The 26,290-nt window shown below is 40.4% G+C and overlaps 1 protein-coding gene across 12 annotated transcripts in view; it reads right to left on the bottom strand.

The window, feature by feature from the left end:
* CC2D2A (coiled-coil and C2 domain containing 2A) overlaps positions 1-26,290 on the bottom strand; it is a 148,706-nt gene that overhangs the window by 8,473 nt on the left and 113,943 nt on the right. For 6 of the 12 annotated variants that reach the window (XM_040487614.1, XM_040487639.1, XM_040487624.1 and 3 more), the window contains 6 exons: positions 24,135-24,311; positions 21,103-21,123; positions 17,764-17,967; positions 9,775-9,864; positions 7,821-7,934; positions 6,243-6,377 (listed from right to left, as the gene is read on the bottom strand). In XM_040487614.1, coding sequence (XP_040343548.1) covers positions 6,243-6,377; positions 7,821-7,934; positions 9,775-9,864; positions 17,764-17,967; positions 21,103-21,123; positions 24,135-24,311 — 741 coding nt within the window. The remainder of the gene's footprint in view (positions 1-6,242; positions 6,378-7,820; positions 7,935-9,774; positions 9,865-17,763; positions 17,968-21,102; positions 21,124-24,134; positions 24,312-26,290) is intronic. The other 6 variants (XM_040487652.1, XM_040487608.1, XM_040487646.1 and 3 more) reach the window with 4 other exon arrangements.

A 26,290-nucleotide genomic window follows, 5' to 3' on the forward strand; every position in this document is an offset into this window, starting at 1 on the left:
GTCATGTGCCATAGAAAAGGAGAGGAGAATGAGGAATGAGAATAAACCATTGGATTTATTTATCCATTAGCAAAACAATGGTGCTTCTCAGAGTCAGGGGAAGAGGAGCTAGATTATTAAAAGGGTTAAAGTCTGAATGTACTGAGAATGTAGAAGCAGGGGATATAATTAGTAATTGAATCATTTTGGAAGCAAAGGAAAGAGGCGCAATGGTACAAGCACACCTCTGAGATATTGTGGGTCTGGCTCCAGACCACTGTGATAAAGTGAATATCACAATAAAGTAAGTCAAATGAGTATTTTCGTTTCCCAGTGCTTATGCGTGTTATGTTTACACTATACTGTAGTCTATTAAGTGTGCAATATAGCATCATGCCTAAAGAAACAATGTATATATCTTAATTAAAAATATTGCTAAAAAATGCTAGCCATCATCTAGGCTTTCAGGAAATTATAATCATTGATCACAGATCATCATAACAAATATAATAATAATGAAAAAGTTTGAAATATCGCAAGAATTACCAAAACATGATACAGAGACACAAAGCAAGCAAATGCTGTTGGAAAATGGCACTGACTGACTTGCCTGGCAGAGAGTTGCCACAAACCCTCAATTTGTAAAAATCATAGTACTGTGAATGTAATGGAGCTTCTTGTTTCTTGAGGTAGGCCTGTATTGCTATAAACCTGCCTCTTAGAATAGCTCTTACTGCATCCCAAAGATTTTGTTTGTCATTTTCATATGTCTCCATGTATTTTTTAATTTCCTTTAAAAAAATATTTTTAGTGTGTATTTATTTTTTGAGACAGAGCATGAGTGGGGGAGGGGCAAAGAGAGAGGGAGTCAGATTCTGAAGCAGGTTCCAGGCTCTGAGCTGTCAGCACAGCTGACATGATGGGCTCAGAGCCCATCATGGGGCTTGAACTCACGAACTGCGAGATCATGACCTGAGCTGAAGTCGGACACTTAACCAACTGAGCCACCCAGCTGCCCCTTTAATTTCTTCTTTGATGTCATGGTTCAACCATTCTTTGTTTAGTAACATTTTATTTAATCTCTATGTATTTGTCTTTTTTCCAGATTTTTTTTTCTTGTGATTGATTTCTAATTGCATAACCAATTGCATAATTGGTCAGGAAAAAATGCATCATATGATCTCAGTCTTTTTGAATTCATTAAGACTTGTTTTGTGGCCTAACACATCTATCCTGGAGAAAGTTCCATGTGTACCTAAAAAGAATGTGTATCCTGTTGTTTTTGGATGGAATGCTCTGTATATATGTTAGGTCCACCTGGTTTAACGTGTCATTCAAAGCCACTGTTTCCTTGCTGATTTTCTGCCTGGATAATCTATCCATTGATATAAGTGGGGTGTTAAAGTCCCCTACCATTATTGTATTACTGTCAATTTTTTTCCCCTTATGTCTGTTAATAGTTGCTTTATGTGTTAAGGTGCTCCTATCTTGGTTGCATAGATATTTACAACTGTTATATCCTCTTCTTAGACTATTCCCTTTATTATTATATAGCATTCTTTGTCTCTTGTTATAGTCTTTAAAGTCTATTTTGTCCAATATAAATACTACTACCCCAGCTTATTTTAATTTCCATTTGTGTGGTAAATGTTTTTCCATCCCTTCCTTACAGTCTTCACGCATCTGTCAGAAAAAATCATTTGAGCATGCTTCCCCATGGTATGTTATTTTTATGCTAGCTTCTAAAGAAGCTAGAAGGAGAAGAACAAAAAAGCCCAAAGCCAGTAGAAGGAAGGAAATAATAAAGATCAGAGCAGAAATAAGTGAAAAAGATAAAAAAAAAAAAAAAAAAAAGAAAAAAGAAACCAGGAGGTGGTTCTTTGAAAAGGTAAACAAACAATTGATAAACCTTTAGCCAGACAGACCCGTCAAGGGGGAAAAAAAAAGACTCAAAATCAGAAATGAAGGAAGAGAAAGAACAACTGACCATAGAAATTATTTTAAGAGAATATTATGAAAAATTATATACCAACAAACTGGACAACTTAGAAGAAATGGAGAAGAAATGGATAAATTTCTAGAAATATGTAACTTAAAACTAAATCAGGAAGAAATACAAAATTTGAACATACCAATTACTAGCAATGAAATTGAATTAGTAGTCAAAAAACTAACAAAAGTTTAGGACCAGATGGCTTCACAGGTGAATTCTACCAAACATTTAAAGAAGAGTTAATACCTACTCTTTTCAAACTATTCCAAAAAATAGAAGAGGAAAGAAAGCTTCCAAATTCATTCTACAAGGCCAGCATTACCCTGACACCAAAATCAGACAAAGACACCACAAAAAGAGAAAACTACAGGCCAGTATCTCTGATGAACATAGATGCAAAAAATCCTCAACAAAATATCCTCAAACCAAATAAAAAATATATTTAAAAAGTCATTCACCACGATCAGGTGGGATTTATTCTAAGGATTCAAGGGTGGCTCAATATTCACAAATTAATCAACATAATAAATCACATTAACAAAGAAAAAGGATAAAAACCATACGATCATCTCAACAGATGAAAAAAAGCATTTGGCAAACTACAACATCCATTCATGATAAAAACTCTCAACAAAGATTTAGAGGGAACATGCCTCAACATAATAAAGGCCATATATGAAAAACCCACAACCCACATGATACTCAATGGTGAAAAACAGCTTTTCTTCTAACATCAGGAATAAGGCAAAGATGTTCACTTTCACCACTTTTATTCAACATAGTACTGGAAGTCCTAGCCATAGCGATCAGACAAAAAGAAAAGGCATCCAAATTGGTAAGGAAGAAATAAAACTTTTGCTATTTGCAGATGACATAATACTATATAAAGAAAACCCTAAAGATTCTACGAAAAACTCCTAGAACTGATAAATGAATTCAGTAAAGTTGCAGAATAGACAATTAATATAAAGAAATCTGTTACAGTTCTATACACTAATAATGAAATAGCAGAAAGAAATTAATAATCCTATTTACAATTGTGCTAAAAATAATAAAATATGTAGGAATAAACTTCACTAAGGAGGTGAAAGACCTGTACTCTGAAAACTATTAAACATTGACAAAAGAAATTGACACAAACAAATGGAAAAATATTCCCTCGTCATAGAGGGAAGAACAAATATTGTTAAAATGTTCATACTAGCCAAGCAATCTACAGATTTAATGCAATACCTATCAAAATACCAAAGCATTTTTCATAGAACTAGAACAAATCCCAAATTTGTATGGGACCACAAAAGACCCCGAATAGACAAAGCAATCTTGAAAAAGAAGAACAAAACTGGAGGTATCACAATCCCAGATATCAAGAAATACTACAAAGTTGTAGTAAAGCAGTATGGTATTGGCACAAAAATGGACACATAGATCATAGAACAGAATAGACAGCCCAGAAATAAACCCATGCTTATATAGTCAATCTTCTAAAAGGAGGCAAGAATATGCAAGGGGAAAAACAAATGGTGTTGGGAAGACATGCAAAAGAATGAACTGGCCCACTTTCTTACACCACACACACAGAAAAAAAAAAAAAAACTCAAAATAGGTTACAGGTCTAAATATGAGACCTGAAACCACAAGAATCCTAGAAGAGAGAACCAGTAGTAATTTCTCTGATACTGGCTGTAGCCACATTTTTCTAGATATGTCTCCTGAGAGAAGGGAAACAAAGGCAAAAATAAAATACTGAGACTACATCAAACAAACAAACAAACAAACAAACAAACAAACAAAAAAAACCTGTGCAGCATAGGAAACAAAACTAAAGGACAACCTATAGAATGAGAGAAGATATTTGCAAATGACATATCCGATAAAGGGTAAGTATCCAAAATACATCAAGAACTTACATGACTCAACACCAGAAAACAAAGCAAAACCCCAAGTAATCCAATTAAAAAATGGACAGAAGACATGAACATTTTTCCAAAGAAGACATACAGATGGCCAACAAACATTTGGAAAGACTTCCAGTATCACTAGTCATCAGGGAAATGCAAATCAAAATCACGATGAGATAGCACCTCACACCTGTCAGAATGACTCAAATCAAAAATCTAAGAAACAAGTGTTGACAAAGATGTGGAGCAAAAAGAATCCTTGTGCACTCTTGGTGGGAAGGCAAAGTGGTGCAACCACTGTATGTCTGTATGGAGACTTCTCAAGAAATTAAAAAGAACTGCCATATCCAGTAATTCCACTACAGGGTATTAACCCAAAGAATATGAAAACACTAATTCAAAAAGATATATGTACCCCTAAGTTTATTATAGCATTATTTACAATAGCCAAATTATGGAAGCAGCCCAAGTGTCCATCGATAGATAAATGGATAAAGAACTATATATGTACAATAGAATATTACTCAGCCATAAACCTTGCCATTTGCTATGACATGAGTGGAGCTAGAGAGTATATATGGTCAGAGAAAGACAAATACCACATGGTTTCACTCGTGTGTGGTTTAAGAAACAAAACAAGCAAAGGGAAAAAAAATAAGAGACAGATCGAGAGACAAATTCTTAATTGTAGAGAACAAACTGATGACTACCAGAGGGTAGGTAGGTGGGGGATGGGTGAAACAGGTGATAGGCATTAAGGAGTGCACTTGTGATGAACACAAGGTGATGTATGGAAGTGTTGAATCACTATATTGTACACAAGAAACTAATATCACACTGTATGTTAACTAAATACTTGAAATAATAAAAATGTTTCTAAAGTAAAAAAATATCATCTATAAATATAGTACATTTGTGTTTCATGAAACGCTATTTGAACATTAAAAAAAAAAAAAAAGCGAAACACGGATATCACCTTACCCCTGTCAGAATGACTAAACCAAAAAGACAAGAAAGAACAAATGTTGACAATGATGTGGAGGAAAAGGAATTACCGTATGATCCGGTAATTCCGGTACTGGGTATTTCCCCAAAGAAAACGAAAACAATTTGAAAAGATATATTCACCTCTTTTATTTATTGTAGCACTATTTACAATAGCCAAGATAAGGAAAGAACCCAAGTGTCCACTGATAGACTGAATGGATAAAGAAGATATGGTACATATATATATACAATGGAATATTACTGAGCCATAGAAAAGAATGAGATCTTGTCATTTGTGATAATTGGATGGACCTAGAGGGTATAATGCTAAGTGAGATAAGTCAAACAGAGAAAAATAACATATGACTTTAAGCGTATGTGGAATTTAAGGTAAGTCAAAAAGACAAACAAACCAAACCAAAACAAAACAAAAAAACCCAGACTCTTAAACACAGAGAACTAACTGGTGGTTGCTGGAGGGAGGTGGGTTGGGGGAATGGGTGAAATAGATAAAGGCAATCAAGAGCACATTTCTTAAGGTGAGTACTGAGTAATCTATAAAATTATTGAATCATCGTATTGTACACGGGAAGCTAATATAACACTATGTTAATGGTACTTCAGTACAAAATACACATTGGGGATGCATGCTCAAATGATTTTTCTGACAGATGCCTAAAGTTCAGAGACCACTAAGGTAGAGAATGATGATAAAAAGAATGACAGCAGTTAGTAAAGAGTCATCCCTGTTTGTTAGCTGCTTTGCATTGATCATCTCGTCTGCAGCTTACAACACTCTACAACGTAATTGCTACCATTGTTACCTCCAGTGAAGGAGCTGAGGCTGTATGACATAAGAAGCTTTCCCAAGCTCACACAGCTAGTAAGTGATGACACTGAAGTTTAAACTCCGGTACTCGGACCTCATAACTCCTGTTTTTAACCAGTCTTCTACAGTACCCTTCGTAATTAAGTGTGCCTCCAAAACTGGGTGTAACCAGAATCACCTGGTGGTCCTGGGAATCTGTCTTTAAAAGGGGAAGGGAAGGAGGAAAGGGGCGGGGGAAGAAAAAGGAAGAAGGATGGAAGGGAGGGACCCAGTTTTCCCAGGTGGTAGATTTGCCTCACTTAGCTCTCAAAACACACTGAGGACAGAGCCAGGACACAAACTCAGGTCCTCTGCATCTAAGTTCTATATATTTTCCTTACCCTCATTCTTCTCAGCTGATCAGGCGACTAATTCAACTAAAAGTTATTATTGTTGCCACTGTGCTTGATACTACATTTAACTGGTATATGTATATGATTATATACATTTTTTTGGACACATAAAATAGTAAATCAGGTCAATTAAAAAAAAGCCATCCAATGGTAATACTTACATTATCGGGACCTATTAAACAGCCCACACTTTTTAAGGGACAGAATGTATCGAATTGTCCATAAAAATGTCCACTGCAGGGATTCCATATTAAATAGTGACTTTGCTCCCGAGTTAGAACATAGGCAGTTGGACCCTGAAGGAAAATAGTCATTAAAACAACTTCCAACTAATTATGCAATTGAAATCAAGATTAGTTTGCACACACAATTCGTTATTTTAGTTGGACCCCTAATTTCTAAAATTAATGGCTAATGGTGGAAACTAGTTTGAAGTTCTAGGTTGCACTGGATTTAAGAAATAAAATCAAATGTTCCTTTTTGCAAAATGCACGTATCTGCTACTGCCTTGTAATAGACCAAACAGGGATAACTGATTAAGTATTGAGAAGGCGAACGATTATGCCTGAGTACTACATTAACTAGTACTTGATACACTTTTATAATTATGTAAATGCATAGAAGATGTTTTGAAAAACATACCAAACTGTTAACAGTGAACACACCTAGGGGGTGGGTGGGTTTGGGGGTTGAGTCTGAAGAAGTACTTTAACTTTTTACTCAGAATACTTGAGTCTTACTGGATTTTTTTTTTTTTTAATTCCAATAGCGAACATTTATTCATTTACTGCTCCTGTATGGATTTGCTTTGCTGCTTACAACAGCCTTCTGGGGAAGGCAGGGTAAAAATTATCCTAGTTTCCTTAAAAGCTCAGAGTTGTGAACTGACTCGCTTAGAGCCACACAGCTCATGAGGAATAGGCAGAGCCTGGAACTCGGGTCTTGTGACTTCCTAGCCTAGTGTTCTCTTTCTTTTACCAGGCTCTCTGGAAGATGACGGTGGAGAATGCATCCGTTTTTCGGATGTGATCCTACCTGCCTAGTGGCAACTCGTGCTACTTAATTCCCGAGGAGTCCTAGAGCCCTGTGGCCTCTTTTCGATACACTCTTTGGATACACTGCTTCAATTCACGTGAATTTTCTAAACTCGTACCCCCAACTACCCCAAACGCGCCCCAAATTGAGGGATATTTGCTGTGGGCTGGGGAAACAAATTCTAATCGTTTGCTGTCTCCAGTCTAATAAGATGAACAATAATGATATCAAAAGATAGCTGCTAACATTCTTTTCTTTGCTGCTGAGGTTGTCTGCTCTGTTCTGCTGTACCTGCTGCTTAGTAGCAGGTGCCTGAGGAAGCAGTGGGCATGAGAAGGGAGATCTCTCACCTTGCCACTAGTGATCTAACACTAGATCACTAAGGGAATCAGAATTCTTAGCAACATGGGCAGGTGTGGGCTCATACTACAAGGACAGAGTCAGGTGGGGCCTTTGGGTGGTCAACGGTTCAGATTTGCTGAAAAAAAGCCCCTGATCTGAAGCACCGATCAGAGTCCAAGTGCCACTGAAAAAACGATTTCATGTCTAATCACTGGTTCTCTCTGCCCATAATGGAATCTCTGGGCCACTTGCCTTGCAACTCGAAGGATCGCTATGCAAATTAGTACTGTTCATTTTCTGGAACATAACAGCCATGTTAGACAACTCCACTCCTCTGTAGGAGCCAGCCTGTGTGGTCTTACCTCAGGAATAGCACTGCCCATCACCAGCCAGGCCTTTTTACCCAGGGAGAGAAAATAATTACATAGTAAAACCGCATGCTCTTCTTCGTCTCCGGCCAGGAGATCAAGAAATTGCTGACAGGAAGAAAAGAAAAATTACACTGTGTAGATTGACTGCTTCATTCTGGATTGGACATACGGGATTTTTCAAAAGTCACTGTTAAAATTAGTGCCTTAAAGTATAAATAGACCTATTTTAAAAATCTGTTTCCAGATTTTGATACTATGTTTTAAATCCTTAAAAAAGAAAAACACAGTGGCGACTGGGTGCCTCAGTCGGTTGAGCGTCCAACTTCAGCTCAGGTCATGGTCTCGCGGTCCGTGAGTTCAAGCCCCGTGTCGGGCTCTGTGCTGACAGCTCGGAGCCTGGAGTTTGCTTCTGATTCTATGTCTCCCTCTCTCTCTGCCCCTCCCCTGCTCATGCTCTGTCTCACTCAAAAATAAATACACATTAAAAAAAATTAAAAAAAAGAAAAACAGAACACTTCTATTGGACATGGTATTTTCTCTGACATCGATTCCATGGATTCCTAGAATCACCACTATGAGTACGGGAGACAAATTTCAAACTTTTACTCTTCATTTTGAATTTATAGATAATAGCTCCCTGTGTGTTGAATATGTTTTTAAATACTATTTTTAGAGCAGTTTTAGGTTCACGGCAAAGTCGGGAAGAAGAAGTGTTCCATCTACCTCTGTTTCCACACACTGTCAACATCTACCTACAGAGTGGTCTGAGTGTTAATAATGAAGAAACCTACAGTGACATGTCATTATTAATTACCCAAAGTCCACAGCTTACAGTAGGGTTCACTCTTGGTGTGGTACATTCTATGGGTTTTGACAAATGTGTAATGACATGTACCCATCATTAGAGTATCACAGAATTTTCACTGCCCTAAAAATCATTTGTGCTCTGCTTACTCATATCTCCCTTTTCCCTGCCCCCAAATTATTTTAAGCATATTGCATGCATTAACTCATTTCATCCTAGAATAAACCCTTGAGGGAAGTACTCATCTTCCAGTTTTATAGATGAGGAAATGGAAACACAGGTGAGGTAATACTTAGGAAGCGGTAAAGCCAGTCTGGCTCTACGGCACACGAATTATTCTGTCCTTTGCATATTTTCTTTAGATGTCTTGAGGTTACGGAAATGTTACCTCTAATACTGTCAACATTATGTTGCCAAAATAGACTGGGGAGCAAAAATTTAAAGTGTACCTGAATTTCAACAAAAATAATAAGATGTGCTTAAATTTCTTCGGTTTAGAGCTATCCTTAACAGGAGTTGTGTAACATAGTTTAATTTTATGCAAACACAGCACCACATGAGACCCAGAAGCAGAATACCTGTGATAAGGTATGTGTTCGTGTCCTACTACCTAGGAACCATTTGGATGTATCGTAACATACGTGGATTGCAAATTCCAGGAGGGCAGAGGCCATGTTTATTTTGCTCATAGCCACAGTTTAGTACAGTGTGTGATATGTGGTGTGCGACCAGGAAATACACACTGAATCAGTAATGACCTGGTTTGCCATAAAAAGCCCATCAGTTGTGGAGTATGTAATTTCCAAATGTAATATAGAGTGTCATTTTGATTTTTTTTCTTTTAATGAATAAAGCTGGGATATTGCTGAGGTAATACTGGGAGGCCAAATCAGTATTAAGATACCTGAAGTACTTTTTGTTATTATTTGTACAAACAAAAGTTTTTCGTAATTTCTGAACTTGGGCAAATCGAACCAGAAAGACAAAATACTTCAGAATTTAGCTCATCCTGTCAAACAGATGACCAAATGGATTTTTATAAGGACTAATGAATGTTGCAATTTAAAATTATACGAGCCTTTGGCCAATATTCAGTGAAGTCAGCTCAAACTGGTAAATCTGTGAGGGAGAACTACTTACGTCAGATGTGCTCCACAGGTCACAGATGCCAGCAAATGAAACAGTGTCAGGCAAGAAAGGAATCAATGACACATACCGGGCCACCAGTTCCTGTTTAAGCAAAAAAATAATTCAACAGTTCCTGTTTGAAAAAATTAATTTCTGATAAAATACATACCTAGATATTCGACCTCATTTTCTTGTAAGAGTTCTATATATCACAAAATTGATGTGTGCGGAATGAAGTGAGGGCTAAGTGCTTACCAAGCTAGGTGTTGTGTTAACACTCATTTCACCCTCTCCAAGCATCCTAGGAAGGAGGTCACTGTTAATATCCTTTTACAGATGAAGACACTGGCTCCTAGGTCTCTTTGAAATGTTCTCTCTTTTTTTTTCCTGCACTTCCTTACTTGATGGTATAGGAAGACTTTCTTTTTTTTTTTTTTTTATGTTTATTTATTTTTGACAGAGAGAGAGAGAGAGAGAGAGAGAGCGCGCGAGCACATGAGCGGGGGAGGGGCAGAGAGAGAGGGAGACACAGAATCCGAAACAGGCTCCAGGCTCTGAGCTGTCAGCACAGAGCCCGATGTGGGGCTTGAACTCACGGACCGCGAGATCGTGACCTGAGCCGAAGTTGGAGGCTCAACCAACTGAGCCACCCAGGCACCCCTAGAAGGACTTTCTACAATCATCTTGTATTTTCTCTAGCCCAGTCCAAAAAGCAGCCACTTCTCTAAGGAGCTTTTTAGAGGATAATCGTATTTAGAAACAAAGATCGGGGCATCATTGTAGTTATAGCTCCTATTCATGCAACTTCTAAGCAGGTTGAACATCTTTTTCATATGCTTACTTGGCCTTTCAAGTTTACACTTCTCTGAATTTTTTTTTTTTTAATTTTAATCTTTATTTTTGAGAGAGGGAGAGACAGAGTGCGAGTGGGGGAGGGGCGGAGAGACAGTGAGACACAGAATCTGAGGCAGCCTCGGGCTGGAACTCAGGAACTTCCAGATCATGACCTGAGCTGAAGTCGGACATTCAACCGACTGAGCCACCCAGATGCCCCTCTTTTTTGTTCGTTTTAAAGGAGAAAACTTGTATTGGCACAGCCATTCCTATCCTTGTTGAATTAACAGAGTGAAACAGTGATTTTTAAACAGTTACAGCTGGTTTCTCCCAAATGAATCTCACGGTAGTAGGTTGGTAGGCCGGTCGGGTCACAACCTGCCTAGTTTCGTTGTAAGGAGACCCACAGGCTATGAAGAAAGCGCAGCTTTTCCAATTGCCACTCTTTCATTCACGTGCTCAGCTGAGGTGCACAAAACATAAATAAAACTTCTAACAAGGAATCCTGCCAAGAACGAGACCAGAGAGGGTGAGCAACCCTGCCGAGCTCAAGAGATGCAGGGGCCCTGGGAGAATGGCTTTCTCCAAAGGGCTGTCCCACTACTTTTCTTCTCAGCCTGTTCCAAACCCAGCAAGCTACCTGCTTGGTGAGGGTTTGCCCGGTTAGGAACGCCGCTCTGTTTTCCTTTGGAAAACCTACGAACCTCCAGGTCTCTGTCTTCGCTCCCGGTACGCACGGGTGGGGGAGGGGTGCGGCGGTGCTGCGGGCCGGGGCCCCCCCCTGCACCAGGCACCAGTCTTTGGGGGAAGGGCTCGCCCTGCTGGCGGCGGTGGCCGGCACGGCCCCCGTGGGCACTGTGACAGCAGTCCATTGAACGGGCTGGGAGGTAGCCGGGCCTTGGACGTGTCTGCTTGGAAGAGGGCTCTGGTGGTAGACGCGAGGTTTGGCCCAATCCTTCAGGCCCCGTCTGAAGCCTCTTGTGTCTTCTGTGAACTCAAAGAGTAAAAGACATTCCTACCCTCCATCTCATCACCAGCTCAACTGGCTATAACTAGGGGAAACGGCCCCTGGCTGGCAGGACAAGTCCCACCGTGAGTTTCTATTTCAGTATTCTGCACGTTTTGTTACTGATTTGCGGATGTTTTTAAAAATATATTCTAGTTGGTATTCCTTTGGCTATTATATATGTTGTAAACACCTTATTTGTGGCTTTTCATTTCCCTTGTGGTGTCTTTTGATAAACCCAAGTTCTCACCTTTTTTTTTTTTAAGTTTATTTACTCAGTTTTGAGAGAGAGAGAGAGAGAGAGAGAGAGAGAGAGAGCAAGCAGGAGAGGGGCAGAGAGAGAGGGAGAGAGAGAATCCCAAGCAGGCTGCTTGTTGTCAGCTCAGAGCTGGTGGAGGGACTCAGTTTTGAGAACCGTGAGATCATGACCTGAGCCAAAACCAAGAGTCAGACTCCCAACCCACTGAGCCACCCTTGTGCTCCTGAGTTCGCACTTTCAATATGGCCAAATGTATTTTTCTTTTTCTTTATAGCTTGTGCCTTTTTCTATCTTATTTAAGAAATTCTAGGGGCGCCTGGGTGGCTCAGTCGGTTAAGCGGCCGACTTCGGCTCAGGTCATGATCTCACGGTCCGTGAGTTCGAGCCCCGTGTCGGGCTCTGTGCTGACAGCTCAGAGCCTGGAGCCTGTTTCGGATTCTGTGTCTCCCTCTCTCTGACCCTCCCCCGTTCATGCTCTGTCTCTCTCTGTCTCAAAAATAAATAAACGTTAAAAAAAATTAAGAAAAAAAAAAAAAAAGAAATTCTACCTCAAGTCATACAGATAAAAAATGCCTTCATATTTAGGGACACCTGGGTGCCTCAGTTGGTTAAGCCTCCAAATCTTGGTCTAGGCTCAGGTCATGATCTCACAGTTCATGAGATTGAGCCCCACATCGGACTCTAGGCTGACAGTGGGGAGCCTACTTGGGATTCTCTCTCCCTCTCTGTCTGCTCCTCCCCTGCCTTCTCTCAAAGTAAATAAATCAACTTAAAAAAAAAATGCTTCCATATTTAAGTACTCAATCTATCTGCCCTTGAATGCTGTGAAGTAGGAGTCTATTTTTATTTTCCCTATATGTAAAAATCAATGATCCCAGTGAAATTTATGTAATAGTCAGTCTTTTCCTTAGTAATTTCCAAAGCCAGCTTTGTCATGTGTCAGGTTTGAGTGGGTCATATTTGAGTGGACTTTTTATTCTTTTCCATTTTTCTGTTATCTGTGTGTCAATACCATTTTACTTTTTTTTTTTTTTTTTAAATTTTTTTTTCAACGTTTTTATTTATTTTTGGGACAGAGAGAGACAGAGCATGAACGGGGGAGGGGCAGAGAGAGAGGGAGACACAGAATCCGAAGCAGGCTCCAGGCTCCGAGCCATCAGCCCAGAGCCTGACGCGGGGCTCGAACTCCCGGACCGCGAGATCGTGACCTGGCTGAAGTCGGACGCTTAACCGACTGCGCCACCCAGGCGCCCCAATACCATTTTACTTTAATTACTATGGTCTTGTAAGTAGTCTGGGTATACGGTGTGGCAAATCTTCCCACTGACACCTTCTTACTCCTCCAGATGTCTAAGCTACTTTGACCCTTTGCACTGCCATATAAATATTAGAATCAGTTTGTCAAGTTCCACTATAAATGGTTTTAAACATCTAGTTTGACAAGCCTTTGTCTTTTTTTTTTTTTAATCTTTTTAAAGGTTTTATTTACTTTTGAGAGACAGAGAGACATACTGTAAGCAGGGGAGGGACAGAGAGAGGGGGACACACAGAATCGGAAGAAGGCTCCAGGCTCTGAGCGGACAGCGGTGGGCCCGATGTGGGGCTCAGACCCACGAACCGTGAGATCATGACCTGAGCCAAAGTCAGACCTGAACTGACCGAGCCACCCAGGCGCCCGGACAGTCTTTGTTTGTCTTTTAATCAGAAAGTTTAATCCCTTTGCTCTGATTGTGATTAGTGGTAAACATTTCGGCCATTTTAACCACCTTATTCTGTGCTTTTTACTTCTCATACTTTTTTCTATGTTTCTTTTTTTTCTCCCTCCCCACTTTCTTCACCCCCATTTCATTATTTTATCTCCTGTTAATTTTGCAAGTTATACATACTTTCTTTTATTCTTTTAAGTGATTAATCTAGGAATTTCAATGTGAATATTTAACTTAAACTCTAAAAGTTAATAAATACCTTGACTCTCCTCTTGGGAAATATAAGTGCATTAAAATATCCTCATCAATCCTGTCCTGACATATACGCAGTTTTTTCCAGGATTTTTGTTTTGTCACTACTTTTCACCCTCACTTCTGTTATTACTGATATGAAGACAATGCCTGTCTCCATTTACTCACAAGTTTCCCATTTTCTTTATCTACTGTTTAGTGTCACACCTAGGATTTTCTGAGAGCCTTCCTTCTCTTTGAAGGCTATTTTTTAGAAATTCCTTAAGTGAGACTCTTTTGGTTGTAAATTCTCCCAATGTTTGTGTGAAAGACAGTTTCACTGGATATAAGTTACTAGTTCGATGGCTATTTTCTTTCAGCCTTTTGAAGATATTATTCCTTCTCTGACTTCATTTGTGCAGCTGAGAAGTTGATTGGTCGGATCATTGTTCTTTTGTAGAAAATCTGTTTTCTCTCCAGCTGCTTTAAGATCATCTTTGTAGTTCCCTGCAATATGCCTAGATTTTAATTTCATTTTATCCTGTGTAGGGTATATTGGGCTTCCTGCATCAGAGGATCATTGTCTTTCGTCAGATCTTAACATATTCTCAGCTCTCTTTTTTTTTTAATTTTTTTATTTTATTATTTTTTTTAACGTTTATTTATTTTTGAGACAGAGACAGAGCATGAACGGGGGAGGGGCAGAGAGAGAGGGAGACACAGAATCGGAAGCAGGCTCCAGGCTCTGAGCCATCAGCCCAGAGCCCGACGCGGGGCTCGAACTCACGGACCGCGAGATCGTGACCTGGCTGAAGTCGGATGCTTAACCGACTGAGCCACCCAGGCGCCCCTCTCAGCTCTCTTTGAACATTGCTTTTCTCCTTTCATGTGTGATTTGGTGTTCCTCCCTCTGTCCTCCATGTCTCTTAACCTTTCCTTTTCATCTTCTGTTTTTTGGCTATCTCTGTGCTATATTCCAAGTAATTTCTTTGCATGTAAATTCCAGCTCACTAACTCTCTGTACTTACCTGTATATAACTTAAGTCTGTATTTAACTGTACTTAATGTTCTGCTTAAGCTGTTTGTTCACTTTCTATTTTTAATTATTTTATATTTCTGTAAGTACTATGCAATATTTTTGCAATCTGCCTATTTTTCTTTTGTTTCATTTTCAATTCCCTAGATTTATTAAACATTTTTTTTAATGATTACTATTTATTTTTGAGAGAGACAGAGCATGAGAGGGGGAGGGGCAGAGACCGAGAGAGACACACACAGAATCCGAAGCAGGCTCCAGGCTCCAAGCTGTCAGCACAGAGCCCAACACAGAGCTCGAACCTATGAACCACAAGATCATGACCTGAGCTGAAGTCGGACATCCAATTGACTGAGCCACCCAGGTGCCCCTCAATTGCTTAGATTTCTTAAACTTATTAAACATATCTATTTTATAGGCCGAGTCTAATAATTCTAATATCTGCACTCTTTGTGGCCCAATTCTGTGGTTTGTTGTGTTTGCTAACTCTTACCCTCTTCATGGTGACTTATTTCTTCTTCAATGATCTTTTATATGTTTGTGTTGTTTGGAACTTTGGAACTTTTTTTTTTCTCTTTAAGGCTGAGTTTAAAGAGCATTCTTCTAGAAAGATTTGTGTTTCCTTCTGACAGGGATTTAGGGGCATTACCAACAGGGAAATACTTTCAATGATATTTTCAGCTGAAGTTTTGTTTGGTCATACAGGTAGTGTGAATTTTAGTTGCTGGTGTGAAAAAATACAACTTGGTTATTGGGAATTCCTTGGGGAGACTTATCTTGTTTCTCTTCCATCCAGAGTCAAGGCTGAAACAGGCAGGATTCCTTCTGCAAAGCAGGGTATTTCCTGGCTTACTCATCATTGACATTACCTGTCAAGAGTCCCAGCTCTGCACCCGAGTGTCTAGTTTGACCCTCCTCCCTGCCCTGGCACCATACCTGGCACTACCTCCTTCCCCAGTCGCCCTGTGGCTTGCTAAAGCCCAGGTCCAGGCATTAGGAATTATCTGACGACCTCAGAGCAAATGCTATTCCAGGCTCTCACCCGTGTGGAATCTGCTTTGTTGTTTCCTGGCTCTGACTTTCCCCCTCACCTTATTTCTATGTCAGCCGTGATTTTAAAAATGGTTTAAATGTTTTCTTCATCACTCCTCTATGTTCTCTCCTGGGAGAATTTTTTTTCCCTTTTACGAGAAGGAATAGAAGGAAGTCCCTATTATGGTTTTTAATACAAATTGATTAATAAAAAAAGTAAAGGAAATGTGGAACACAGGTGTTTTGTTTGTTTTTTTTGATATATCTATATCTGCAAAAAGATACACCATCACCTGTTGCTAAATTATCATGTTAATGACTTATTAGCAGCAACTACTCCCTATACTATCTACTCTCTAAAGATAGTTCTGGGTTACAGTATTCACTTAAGAATGGTGAATAATCATTCTGTTAAAATGCCTGTTGAAAATAATCCAATTAAGAAATAGGCAGAAGGCATGAATAGACATTTTTCCAAAGAAGACATACAGACGGCTAACAGGCACATGAAAAGATGCTCAACATCACTCATCATCAGGGAAATACAGATACCACCCCACACCTGTCAGAATGGCTAAAATTAACAACTCAGGAAACAACAGATGTTGGTGAGGTTGTGGAGAAAGGGGAACCTTCTCACACTGTCGGTGGGAATGCAAATTGGTGCAGTCACTCTGGAAAACCATATAGTTGGTTTCTTAAAAAGTTAAAAATAGAACTACCCTACAACCCAGCAGTTGCACTATTAGTATTTACCCAAAGGATACACAAAAGTACAGAATCGAAGGGGTACATGCATCCTGATTTTAATAGCAGCACTATCAACAATAGCCAGACTGTGGAAAGAGCCCAAATGTCTATCGACCGATGAATGGATAAAGAAGGTGTGGGGAATATACACAATGGAATATTACTCAGCCATCAAACAGAATGAAATCTTGCCACTTGCAATGCTGTGGCTGGAGCTAGAGTGTATTATGCTAAATGAAAGAAGTCAGAGATAAATACCATGTGATTTCATTCATATGTGGAATTTAAGAAACAAAACAGATGAACATAGGGGAAGAGAAGGAAAAACAAGATAAAAACAGAGGGAAATAAACCATAAGAGACTCTTAACTACAGAGAACAAACTGAGGGTTGCTGGAGGGGAGGTGCATGGAAGATGGGCTAGATGGGTGATGGGCACTAAGGGGGGCACTGGTTGGGATGAGCCCTGGGTGTTGTATGTAAGTGATGAATCACTAAATTCTATTCCTGAAACCAATATTGCACTATATATTAACTAACTAGAATTTAAATAAAAATTTGGAAAAAAAAAAAAAAAAAAAAAAGAACGTTTAACAGGCAGAGATGCGCGTGTGTACTTAGTGGCCCAGCATGGATGTGCTCTGTGGTCCCGGCTTACATGCTGTACCTCCTCAAATCTTGGAGATAACGTTTGCTTAATTTGAATTCAATGATGCCTATAATATTAAGTATAACACTGAATAGTTATCTTGCTATAGTAGAAAGTGCATGAGTTCGGAAGTCAGAGGCCTAGGTTCAAATCCCAACAAAGTGACGGAGGACACGTAATGAAGACGTTGCAAAAGTGTAAAGCATCTTCCAAAGGTTAATTTCCGGCACTCAGTATAGTGCCCGGGACACAGGAGGCACCCACAATTGTTCACTGAAAGAATGAACTACGGATTATTACCCTCTCTGGTACCTTCAGACTTTTCTACAGAAAGTGAGCTTCATAGTAATAAAAAAAAGTGTTAATCATTTCTTTCACCACTGATGATCTCAATAGAGTGACTATCTTAAGTATTATAAAATATGGTCGTTATAGGGCAATATATTGAAAATTTAACATATTTTTAGCAGCAGCCCTAATTGGCCATGGAATACTCACTGCCGTTGCTTGTGGGTTGTTGGGGCAGGCCTCCAAGAGCTCCTGTGGAGGGTTTAATGGCTTGAGGTAACGAGTGATAAAGACGGTTTTTCCACTTATGTCAGTCACTGTCGTGAGGCATTGACGATGTGGAAACTTTAAGGCACATTCAGCTTGAAACTTCTCCGTTGCTTGTAGCAATTTCTCGTCTTCCTGAGAATCAAACTTCACAAACAAAGACTCCATGGAGTTTACATATGATTACCGGAGACAACAGTAGGATTTGTTGAGATCTTACAGTTAACAGGAACTACATGTATGCTTCAGGAACTACAATTATGTGACCCCCTTACAATAGCGTCATGCCCTGGTGTCCCTAGGGCTTTATTTAATTATATTTATAATCTAAAAATTAGATGGATTCATTAAATACTTAAAATATATTGAACAGGACTGAAAGAAAGTAGTCAACAGGCAAGCAGCCCTACGAAAACTAGAACAGCCTATAAAATGTAAACTGATGTACTAATTCTGATTGATGAGAACAAGCAGTAGCTTTATATGTATTTTGACATTGGTTTTAGAGGGGAGAGGGGCTCAGTAATCTAACGTCTCAAATGCAAAGCTCGAGCAACTCATGTTAAATGCACAACAAATCGACAGATATATACTGATGTGTTAAAAAATGTTAAATCCATAATGAATGTAATACAGAATAGTAATGGGTCTCAGGGAAAAAAAGAAGCAGAACTAGCATCAAGTGTATCATATTTATCTTAAGTGGTTCTCTGATCCAAGATGAGCTACCAATTCCCAGACTTTTAGTAGTAACTTAAAGCAGATGAAACAGAACAAATTCTAGTTGCCTTAGACACATGTTGTAATTTTTCCCCTAAAGCGATTACTAAAAAATAGCTTGCCAAAAGCAGATATTTAAATGTTTTTACAAGATTTCTGTTGCTTAGTATAAAAACATATGCATGGTTGCTTATATTCTGCAGTGTTTCAGGACAAACTCAAATAAAATTTTATTAGGAAAGTTAATTTTTAAGTAGGATTTAGATTCTAGGCAGTGCTTGAAAATCTGTTTGTTTTGAGAATGGAAATGCACCCAGCTATCCTTCTCTTACTCTGCTTTATTATTATTATTATTATTATTAGCATTCAAAACCACTGATATGTTTACTCTGTCTCCCCCATAGAATAAGATTCGTGAAGTCAAAGATTTTGTTTCTATCTTATTTTTTTTTAATTTTTTAATGTTTATTTATTACTGAGAGACAGAGAGAGGCAGAGCATGAGCATGGGAGGGCAGAGAGAGAGGGAGACACACAATCTGAAGCAGGCTCCAGGTTCCGAGATGTCTGCACAGAGCCCAACGTGCAGCTCGAACCCACAAACTGCGAGATTGTGACCTGAGCTGAAGTCGGACGCTTAACTGACTAAGCCACCCAGGTGCCCCTCGATCTTTTTTTTTTTTTATCTCCAGTACCAAGGATACTACCTGGCACATAATGCCTATAGGAGGCGTGTAACAAATATTTTCGAGTGAATGAATGGGAAGACAACACGTGACTTTTTTCTGACTTGAGATAGAATCCAGGCTATCCTAATTATTCTTGACTTCTGTTACACTGGAGCTAGACTGTGGCTCCAATTTCTAATTTGATTTCTGTATCCCGAAAAATTGGGGTAGTGGTTGTGGGGGTTAGGTAGGATGTAGGATGGAGACGTTTCCAGATGCCTCCTATATACTCTCACGAGGTGTCCCCGACATCCGAATCCGAACATCTGACACAGATTGATCTGGTACCACCTACCACTGAGCATAGTGGGAGCTGCCCAATGTATGGTTATGATGGATATATAAACAAATGAAAAAGGCCAGCTTCTGAGACTTTGGCATGGGCGTGTCACAGACTCCTAGGACAGAATTGTCATGCCAGAAATCATTGTAACTTTACAAAGATGAAAAATTACGAAACAAGGGTGGTATGAAACAAAGCACCCAGTGGAATTCAACTCGGTTTCCTTTAAACTCATTCATTTACTTACCCAACTATTTGGAAAATATTTGCTGAGAATCTAAAAGGTTCCAGGCACTGTAGATAAATGAATATGAACCAGTACCCTCAAGCAACTTCTAGTCTAGAGGAATGCATTAATAAGCAATCCGGTACTTAAGATACTTGCCCAGAGATTCTAAATACACAGGTGCTAGAGGAATACTTAAGAGGCCAAATAAGCATTGCCCAGAAAGAGCAACAGAAACCTGGAATCAGTACTGATTATTGGCCTTCCCAGTTTAAAAAACTGTGTCGAAACCTTTTTCTTTTCTTTGAAAAAATTTTTTTAAATGTTTGTTTTTGAGAGAGACAGACAAATAGTGTGAGTGGGGGAGGGGCAGAGAGAGAGGGAGACACAGAATCCAAAGCAGGCTCCAGGCTCTGAGCTGTCAGCACAGGCAGCTGTCAGACGTGGGGCTCGAACCCACGGACCTCGAGATCATGACCTGAGCCAAAGTTGGACGCTTAACCGACAGAGACATCCAGGCACCCCGAAACCTTTTTCTACCACTTGGAGCTGGACGTGCTGTTGTGTGTTTTGACTATGTAACTAGTGCTTTGTGAGAGCAGGGCCCGTGTTTGAATCATTTTGTGTTCCTCTCTGCACAGAGCATACACGAGGTATGCATTTAAATAAGTATCTCTTAATGGTCATTGATACTTGCTTCGGCCACCAGGATGCCATTTAATGGAGCGAAACAATGATTTAAGGAGGAGTATGCCATTTTATTAGTGATCTAAGAAGTACCAAGGGAATGCTCAGTGCCAAAAGAATTTGGGTTGGTTTATTATGAAACAAATCAAGGACTGACAAATTCAGTATTTGATTCAAAATGAAACCTGGAAGTTTCTTGACTGGCTCTATTTTTTTGACCTGTAGGTTCGTGTCAGTGTTTACTGAAACTTAAGCGTGGTTATCCTCTTGAATAGCCACACTGAGACAGCTCCACCCATGACAAATCACCGTCAGGGCTGCAGCCGTCTCGGCAAGAAGCATCTCATGGATTTCATAGGCTTGGAAACTGGAGATAGTGCCCAGCATGGAGGTGACATTCACACCCATGACTTTTCCTACATTCCAGGCTAAATAAGAATCTTTCTGACCAAACGAAACGGGCCGAAAGACAAGGCTGGACATTCTTCACGGAACTTCAGACATCTGTGGTTCGTTGCCAAGGGACCACACATACACTAGTATCCAGCAGCTTCCACAAAGTGGCAGCAGACAAAAAGCAGCTAATTAGAAGCCTTAGAACTACGGACCAACAAATGTAAAACAAAATGCTTGGTATACCTTTTTAAGTACGTCACTCATCTATCAGAGGCAAGAAAGGAGAAAGAAATGAGAGGAAGACTTTATTAACAAAAAAATCTACTTTTAAAAACTTAACTTTTATCAAGACAATGTAAAGTTACAGTAGGAGTTTGAGGAGTTGCTACCGCATCTTAAGAAAATTCCATGAGTAAATCCCTCTAAGAAGTCCTATGGAACGGTTCCCTGTGGGATGACGGAGGGGAGACTCCAGTCTCCTAATCCCTGGAAGTTGCTGGCAAGTGGAAAAACAATTCAAGGTTCTGGCCTCTATTATCTTCAGGCGAGAACTTCTCTTTCCCGAATAATCTGCAGGGGAAATCACTGAGTAGTGTTTTCCGCCACTGTGTGTTTAGGACATCAGGGGGCATCAGTCCACATGCCTTCCTTATCAAATAGCAGCAAAGAACCTGTCCTCCAACGGGGATTCTTAAGCCCTCATTTCAGAGGCATAAGAGAAATGCTCCGCACAGCCACAGAGGGGCAGTGAAATGCCACTGAAGGCAGCAGCAGACAGCCTCGTTACCTGGCCGGAGGCGGGAAGGTTTCGGGACTCAGGGAGGGCGTCCTGTCTCGGAGCTCAGAACCATGATAGGGGGTTAGTGCCCCGAAGGGCGTCGGGTGCTAAGAAGCCTCTGGTTTTCAGCCTCTCAGCTGAAACCACAGCTGAGAACCTCAGCTGAAAGCAGACAGACTGCTTTCCCGGGTTTTGGAAGCTCACCTCCAGATGGGGTGCTTTTTCCTCTGTTAAGAATACATGGAAATAGCAAGATCATCTTTTTGTCTGGGAGCATTTTTCTGTGTAAACATGCTTGTTGGCTTTTATCTTGAGTTTACACATAAAGAAAACCATCCAGAATATACGTTTCACTTCCTAGAAATATTTTGAAATGCATATATTCTGGCATGTTTTCTTTCTTTTTTTTAAATTTAATTTAAAAAAATTTATATCCAAATCAGTTAGCATCTAGTGCAACAATGATTTCAGGAGTAGATTCCTTAGTGCCCCTTACCCATTCAGCCCATCCCCCTTCCCACAACCCCTCCAGTAACCCTCTGTTTGTTCTCCATATTTATGAGTCTCTTATGCATTGTCCCCCTCCCTGTTTTTATATTATCTTTATTTCCCTTCCCTTATGTTCATCTGTTTTGTCTGTTAAAGTCCTCATATGAGTGAAGTCATATGATATTTGTCTTTCTCTGACTAATTTCGCTTAGCAAAATACCCTCCGGTTCCATCCATGTAGTTGCAAATGGCAAGATTTCATCCTTTTTGATTGCTGAGTAATACTCCATTGTACATATATACCACATCTTTATCCATTCATCCATCGATGGACATTTGGGCTCTTTCCATACTTTGGCTATTATTGATAGTGCTGCTATAAACATGGGGGTGCATGTGTCCCTTCAAAACAGCACACCTGTACCCCATGGATAAATACCCAGTAGTGCAATTGCTGGGTGGTAGGGTAGTTCTACTTTTAGTTTTTTGAGGAACCTCCACACTGTTTTCCAGAGTGGCTGTACCAGCTTGCATTCCTATCTGGCATGTTTTCTAGAGACCATATTTGTCACAGCTTTAGTGACAGAGGCTAGCATGTAAGATTAATTTGAATTTCCGTAGATTTATTTTTCCAATAATCGTTGCAAAGGGGAATAGTAATAGTATGTGTCTCTGTGAACCAGACTGTAGTGCTGAAAAAGAAACAGAGGAATGTGCCCATTTCCCCATTCTCCATCTGAGCGTTGATTACAACGGATAAACAAAAGAATCATCATGAGAATCCATGCAGGTTAGTTTAGGAGGGAACATGCTGGGCTTACACATGAACGTGAGCTCTGTGGAATTTTTATCTGCTTTTCTAGGCTGCTGTATTCCCAGTACCTGAAAAATGCTTGTCACATCAGCAGTAAATATTTGTTGAATGTATACGATTTTGAGTCAGACAGACATTTAATTGATAAATGCATTTCCTGCCTGGGTGAATTTGGAGGGTTGAGCCTCACTTTCCTCATGTCTCAATCCGAGACCCCACCATACACTGCAGTTGTGAGTATTAAGAGAGAATGTGCGTCAACTATCCGACACGGGGCCGAGGACAGAGTAAAAACTCAGTACATGATGGTGGTGGTGGTGGTGGTTATTGTATTATGGTATTTTTTTTTTTAATTTTTTTTTTCAACGTTTATTTATTTTTGGGACAGAGAGTGACAGAGCATGAACGGGGGAGGGGCAGAGAGAGAGGGAGACACAGAATCAGAAACAGGCTCCAGGCTCTGAGCCATCAGCCCAGAGCCTGATGCGGGGCTCGAACTCACGGACCGCGAGATCGTGACCTGGCTGAAGTCGGACGCTTAACCGACTGCGCCACCCAGGCGCCCCTGTATTATGGTATTAAGAGGTCATGATCAGTAACTTTCTCCCCAAACCAATGAGGACAGTACACATCAGTGCTGCAGAAGCAAGTTATATTAAGAAAGTGTCTCCCAGCTATGAGGGTTGGTAAATAGTCGCTAACAAATGGAAGTTCTGGAAACTCTTTGTTCTAGAGCCATCCAGAATTAGAATATTTGTGCTCTACAGTATCTGAAGGCACTGAAATGAGGTGACCCCTGAAGGTCGCCTAGCCTTACGATGCTATAAATTGATTCAACACACAGGACAACCAGGGATGTGAGGTCAGACGTGGAAATGTATTTCGGCACGCTTGCCAATAAATGTCAAGATAAAAGAGTAGTCTGCTTTTTTTCTTCCTTTAAGAAAATTCTTCTACACCTGGAGCATGTGTTACAGTTGCCTGAAATTTTAAGTTGTTGATCAATCTAATGATCAGCTCAATGGAAACACGAATCCACAATCTCCCCTCATTTTGTCCAGACCGAAAGGGTAGTGAACGGAAACTTTGGCAAGGAGACCTCTGCTTGGGCCATGGCTTCTGCGTTTATAAAAGCATAGCAAGCATTCCTCGTGTCTCATGAACATCAGACATGCGATTCTAAAGCAGGGTTACCTTTTCTCGAACCGACTCCCCGGGAACCAGCTGAGGCTCCATGGTGATAAACAGGGTGATGTAGGAGTCTTCACTCAGGCTTCGCACGGAGTCAAAACCCCGCTCGATAATCATGCTCCGTTCCTTACTGTAGCCCAGGAGAACGGGGGGAATGTCTATTTTAAATGTCCCATCGATCTGTGAACAACACATGACTTGGTAAACACCCTGGTGGTTTTCCAACCCAAGTTCAAAGGCAAGTGTCAACTCCTCGCTGTCCGATGAATCTAACAAAGACTGCTCAGACTGGCATTCGAGGCTCACCCTAATCTTCTGGGCATGTCGCCCTGAGCTCTGTCTACATCCCTGCCTCTTCCCGTTCAGCAGAGCACGTACCAGCTACTCAGGTTGATGTGACAGTATGTCACCTGGGTTCCAATCCTGGATTACACTCCAAGTGTCCCAGCTTGTGCATTTATAGAGACAATAATAGTACCCATTTGTAGGGTGGTTACGTGTGCGGAATGAGCAGACGTAAAATACTAAGAAAAATGCCTGGCGTATGCTCAGTGCTCAGTAAGCGTTGGCCAGAAGCTATTCCCTTTTTCTGGAATGCCCCAGCTTTTCATCCCCCCTTTCAGAGTATTAATTCTATTTTCTAGGCTCAGGCCAGATGTTATCTCCTTTGTGAATTATTTTGTAATCACTAGCAGCCTCACATCGAATTTGTTTCTTCTGCTATTACCATGACACATTCTGCAGACCTTATAGTTGTATGCACATCTATCACTTTGTTCCAGATACTAGATTTCTCTCCATGAATAGGATTATAGTTCACCCACGATTCTATCACCCTTTCCCAACGTAGAGCAGCGCTTTGTGTACCCAGCAGGTGCTCGATACATGTGGGCTTAATGCATTACAAGCCACTCACGTAAATTGACCTGGCTTCTGTGGAGGTTCCAAAAGACAGGACTTTTCATTTTGGCCTAGCCAGCCCAACAATAAGTTTATTAAAGACTGTCTAGGGCTACACAACTATTCAGGGCTGGAACTTGAAATTCACCGACTTACGGAGAATCCGGTTTTCATTTCAGTCTTTAGCGGCATTTATGTCTCAGAAGAAATAGAGAAAGGAGTTCAACTTTCAGTAACTATGCCTTCCAGCGAGGAATTAAGTGAGCTGTTGTTTATTTTCCTCCTTATGTCGGTGCTTTCCCCTGAATCCTGCACCCAGGCAGGTGAAGAGAGTACAGGGACAAGGATACAAAAACAAGCCATACAAAGTGCACCTGAAAGAACGGAGCACATCTGATGACCCAGGAAGCAATGGGCACTATCTCCAAATACTTGGTGCAAGGACTTCAGACTGGGTTTCTCAACATGGGCACAGTTGATATTTGGGGCCTGACTGTCTGTGGGGGGGACTGTCCTTGCATCGTGGGGGGTTGGCAGCATCCCTGACCTCCACAGACAAGATGGCAATGGCTCCCCCACTAGCTGTGACAACCAGTCATGTCTCCAGATACTGCCAAATGTCCCCTGCAGGTACACATAAGGGTACAAGCTTTGGAGTCAGAGAAAACTTAAATGACAAATGTAATAACATCACTCTCAGAAGTAACATTGAAATGGATAAGCCCAAACATTGAATCGTTCTCTCTCCCTCTACCAATCTCATTCCCCAGGGATAAGCAATGTGAGCATTGTGGGAAGTTGGTAAAAGTGAATCCTGTAAGCTTTGGGATTTGAGTAGTGACTTCACCTCGTGTGGCTTGTTTCATCATCTGTAAAATGGCGACAGTAAAGCCTACTGGGTTGTTGTGAGATTAAATGAGGTGACATACAGACTAGCAGGTAATGGCATGTAATATGTGACAAGTATAGTTATTCCTACTATTATTAGTGAGTCAGGATTCTACTTGTTATGTGTAGCTCCAAACCAGGACCTACGGATAGGGATGCACAGATTATGGCACAGTTCAGGGAAGAAATCTGTAACAGAGAGCTATGGCAAAGAGAGCAAGTTGCCTCATGAAGTCGTGAGTTCCCCGTTTCTAGGGGCACTCAAACAGAGTATAGGTATTACCAGAATGCAGTAAAGGAGATTCATTTATCCAGAAGGGATTTGGAGCAGTTACCTCCGAGTACCCTTCCAGGTGTGAAATTCAGCATTG

Source organism: Herpailurus yagouaroundi, unplaced genomic scaffold (genome assembly GCF_014898765.1).
Source record: "Herpailurus yagouaroundi ecotype Mexico unplaced genomic scaffold, PumYag 28, whole genome shotgun sequence".
Taxonomy (NCBI): Eukaryota; Metazoa; Chordata; class Mammalia; order Carnivora; family Felidae; genus Herpailurus; species Herpailurus yagouaroundi.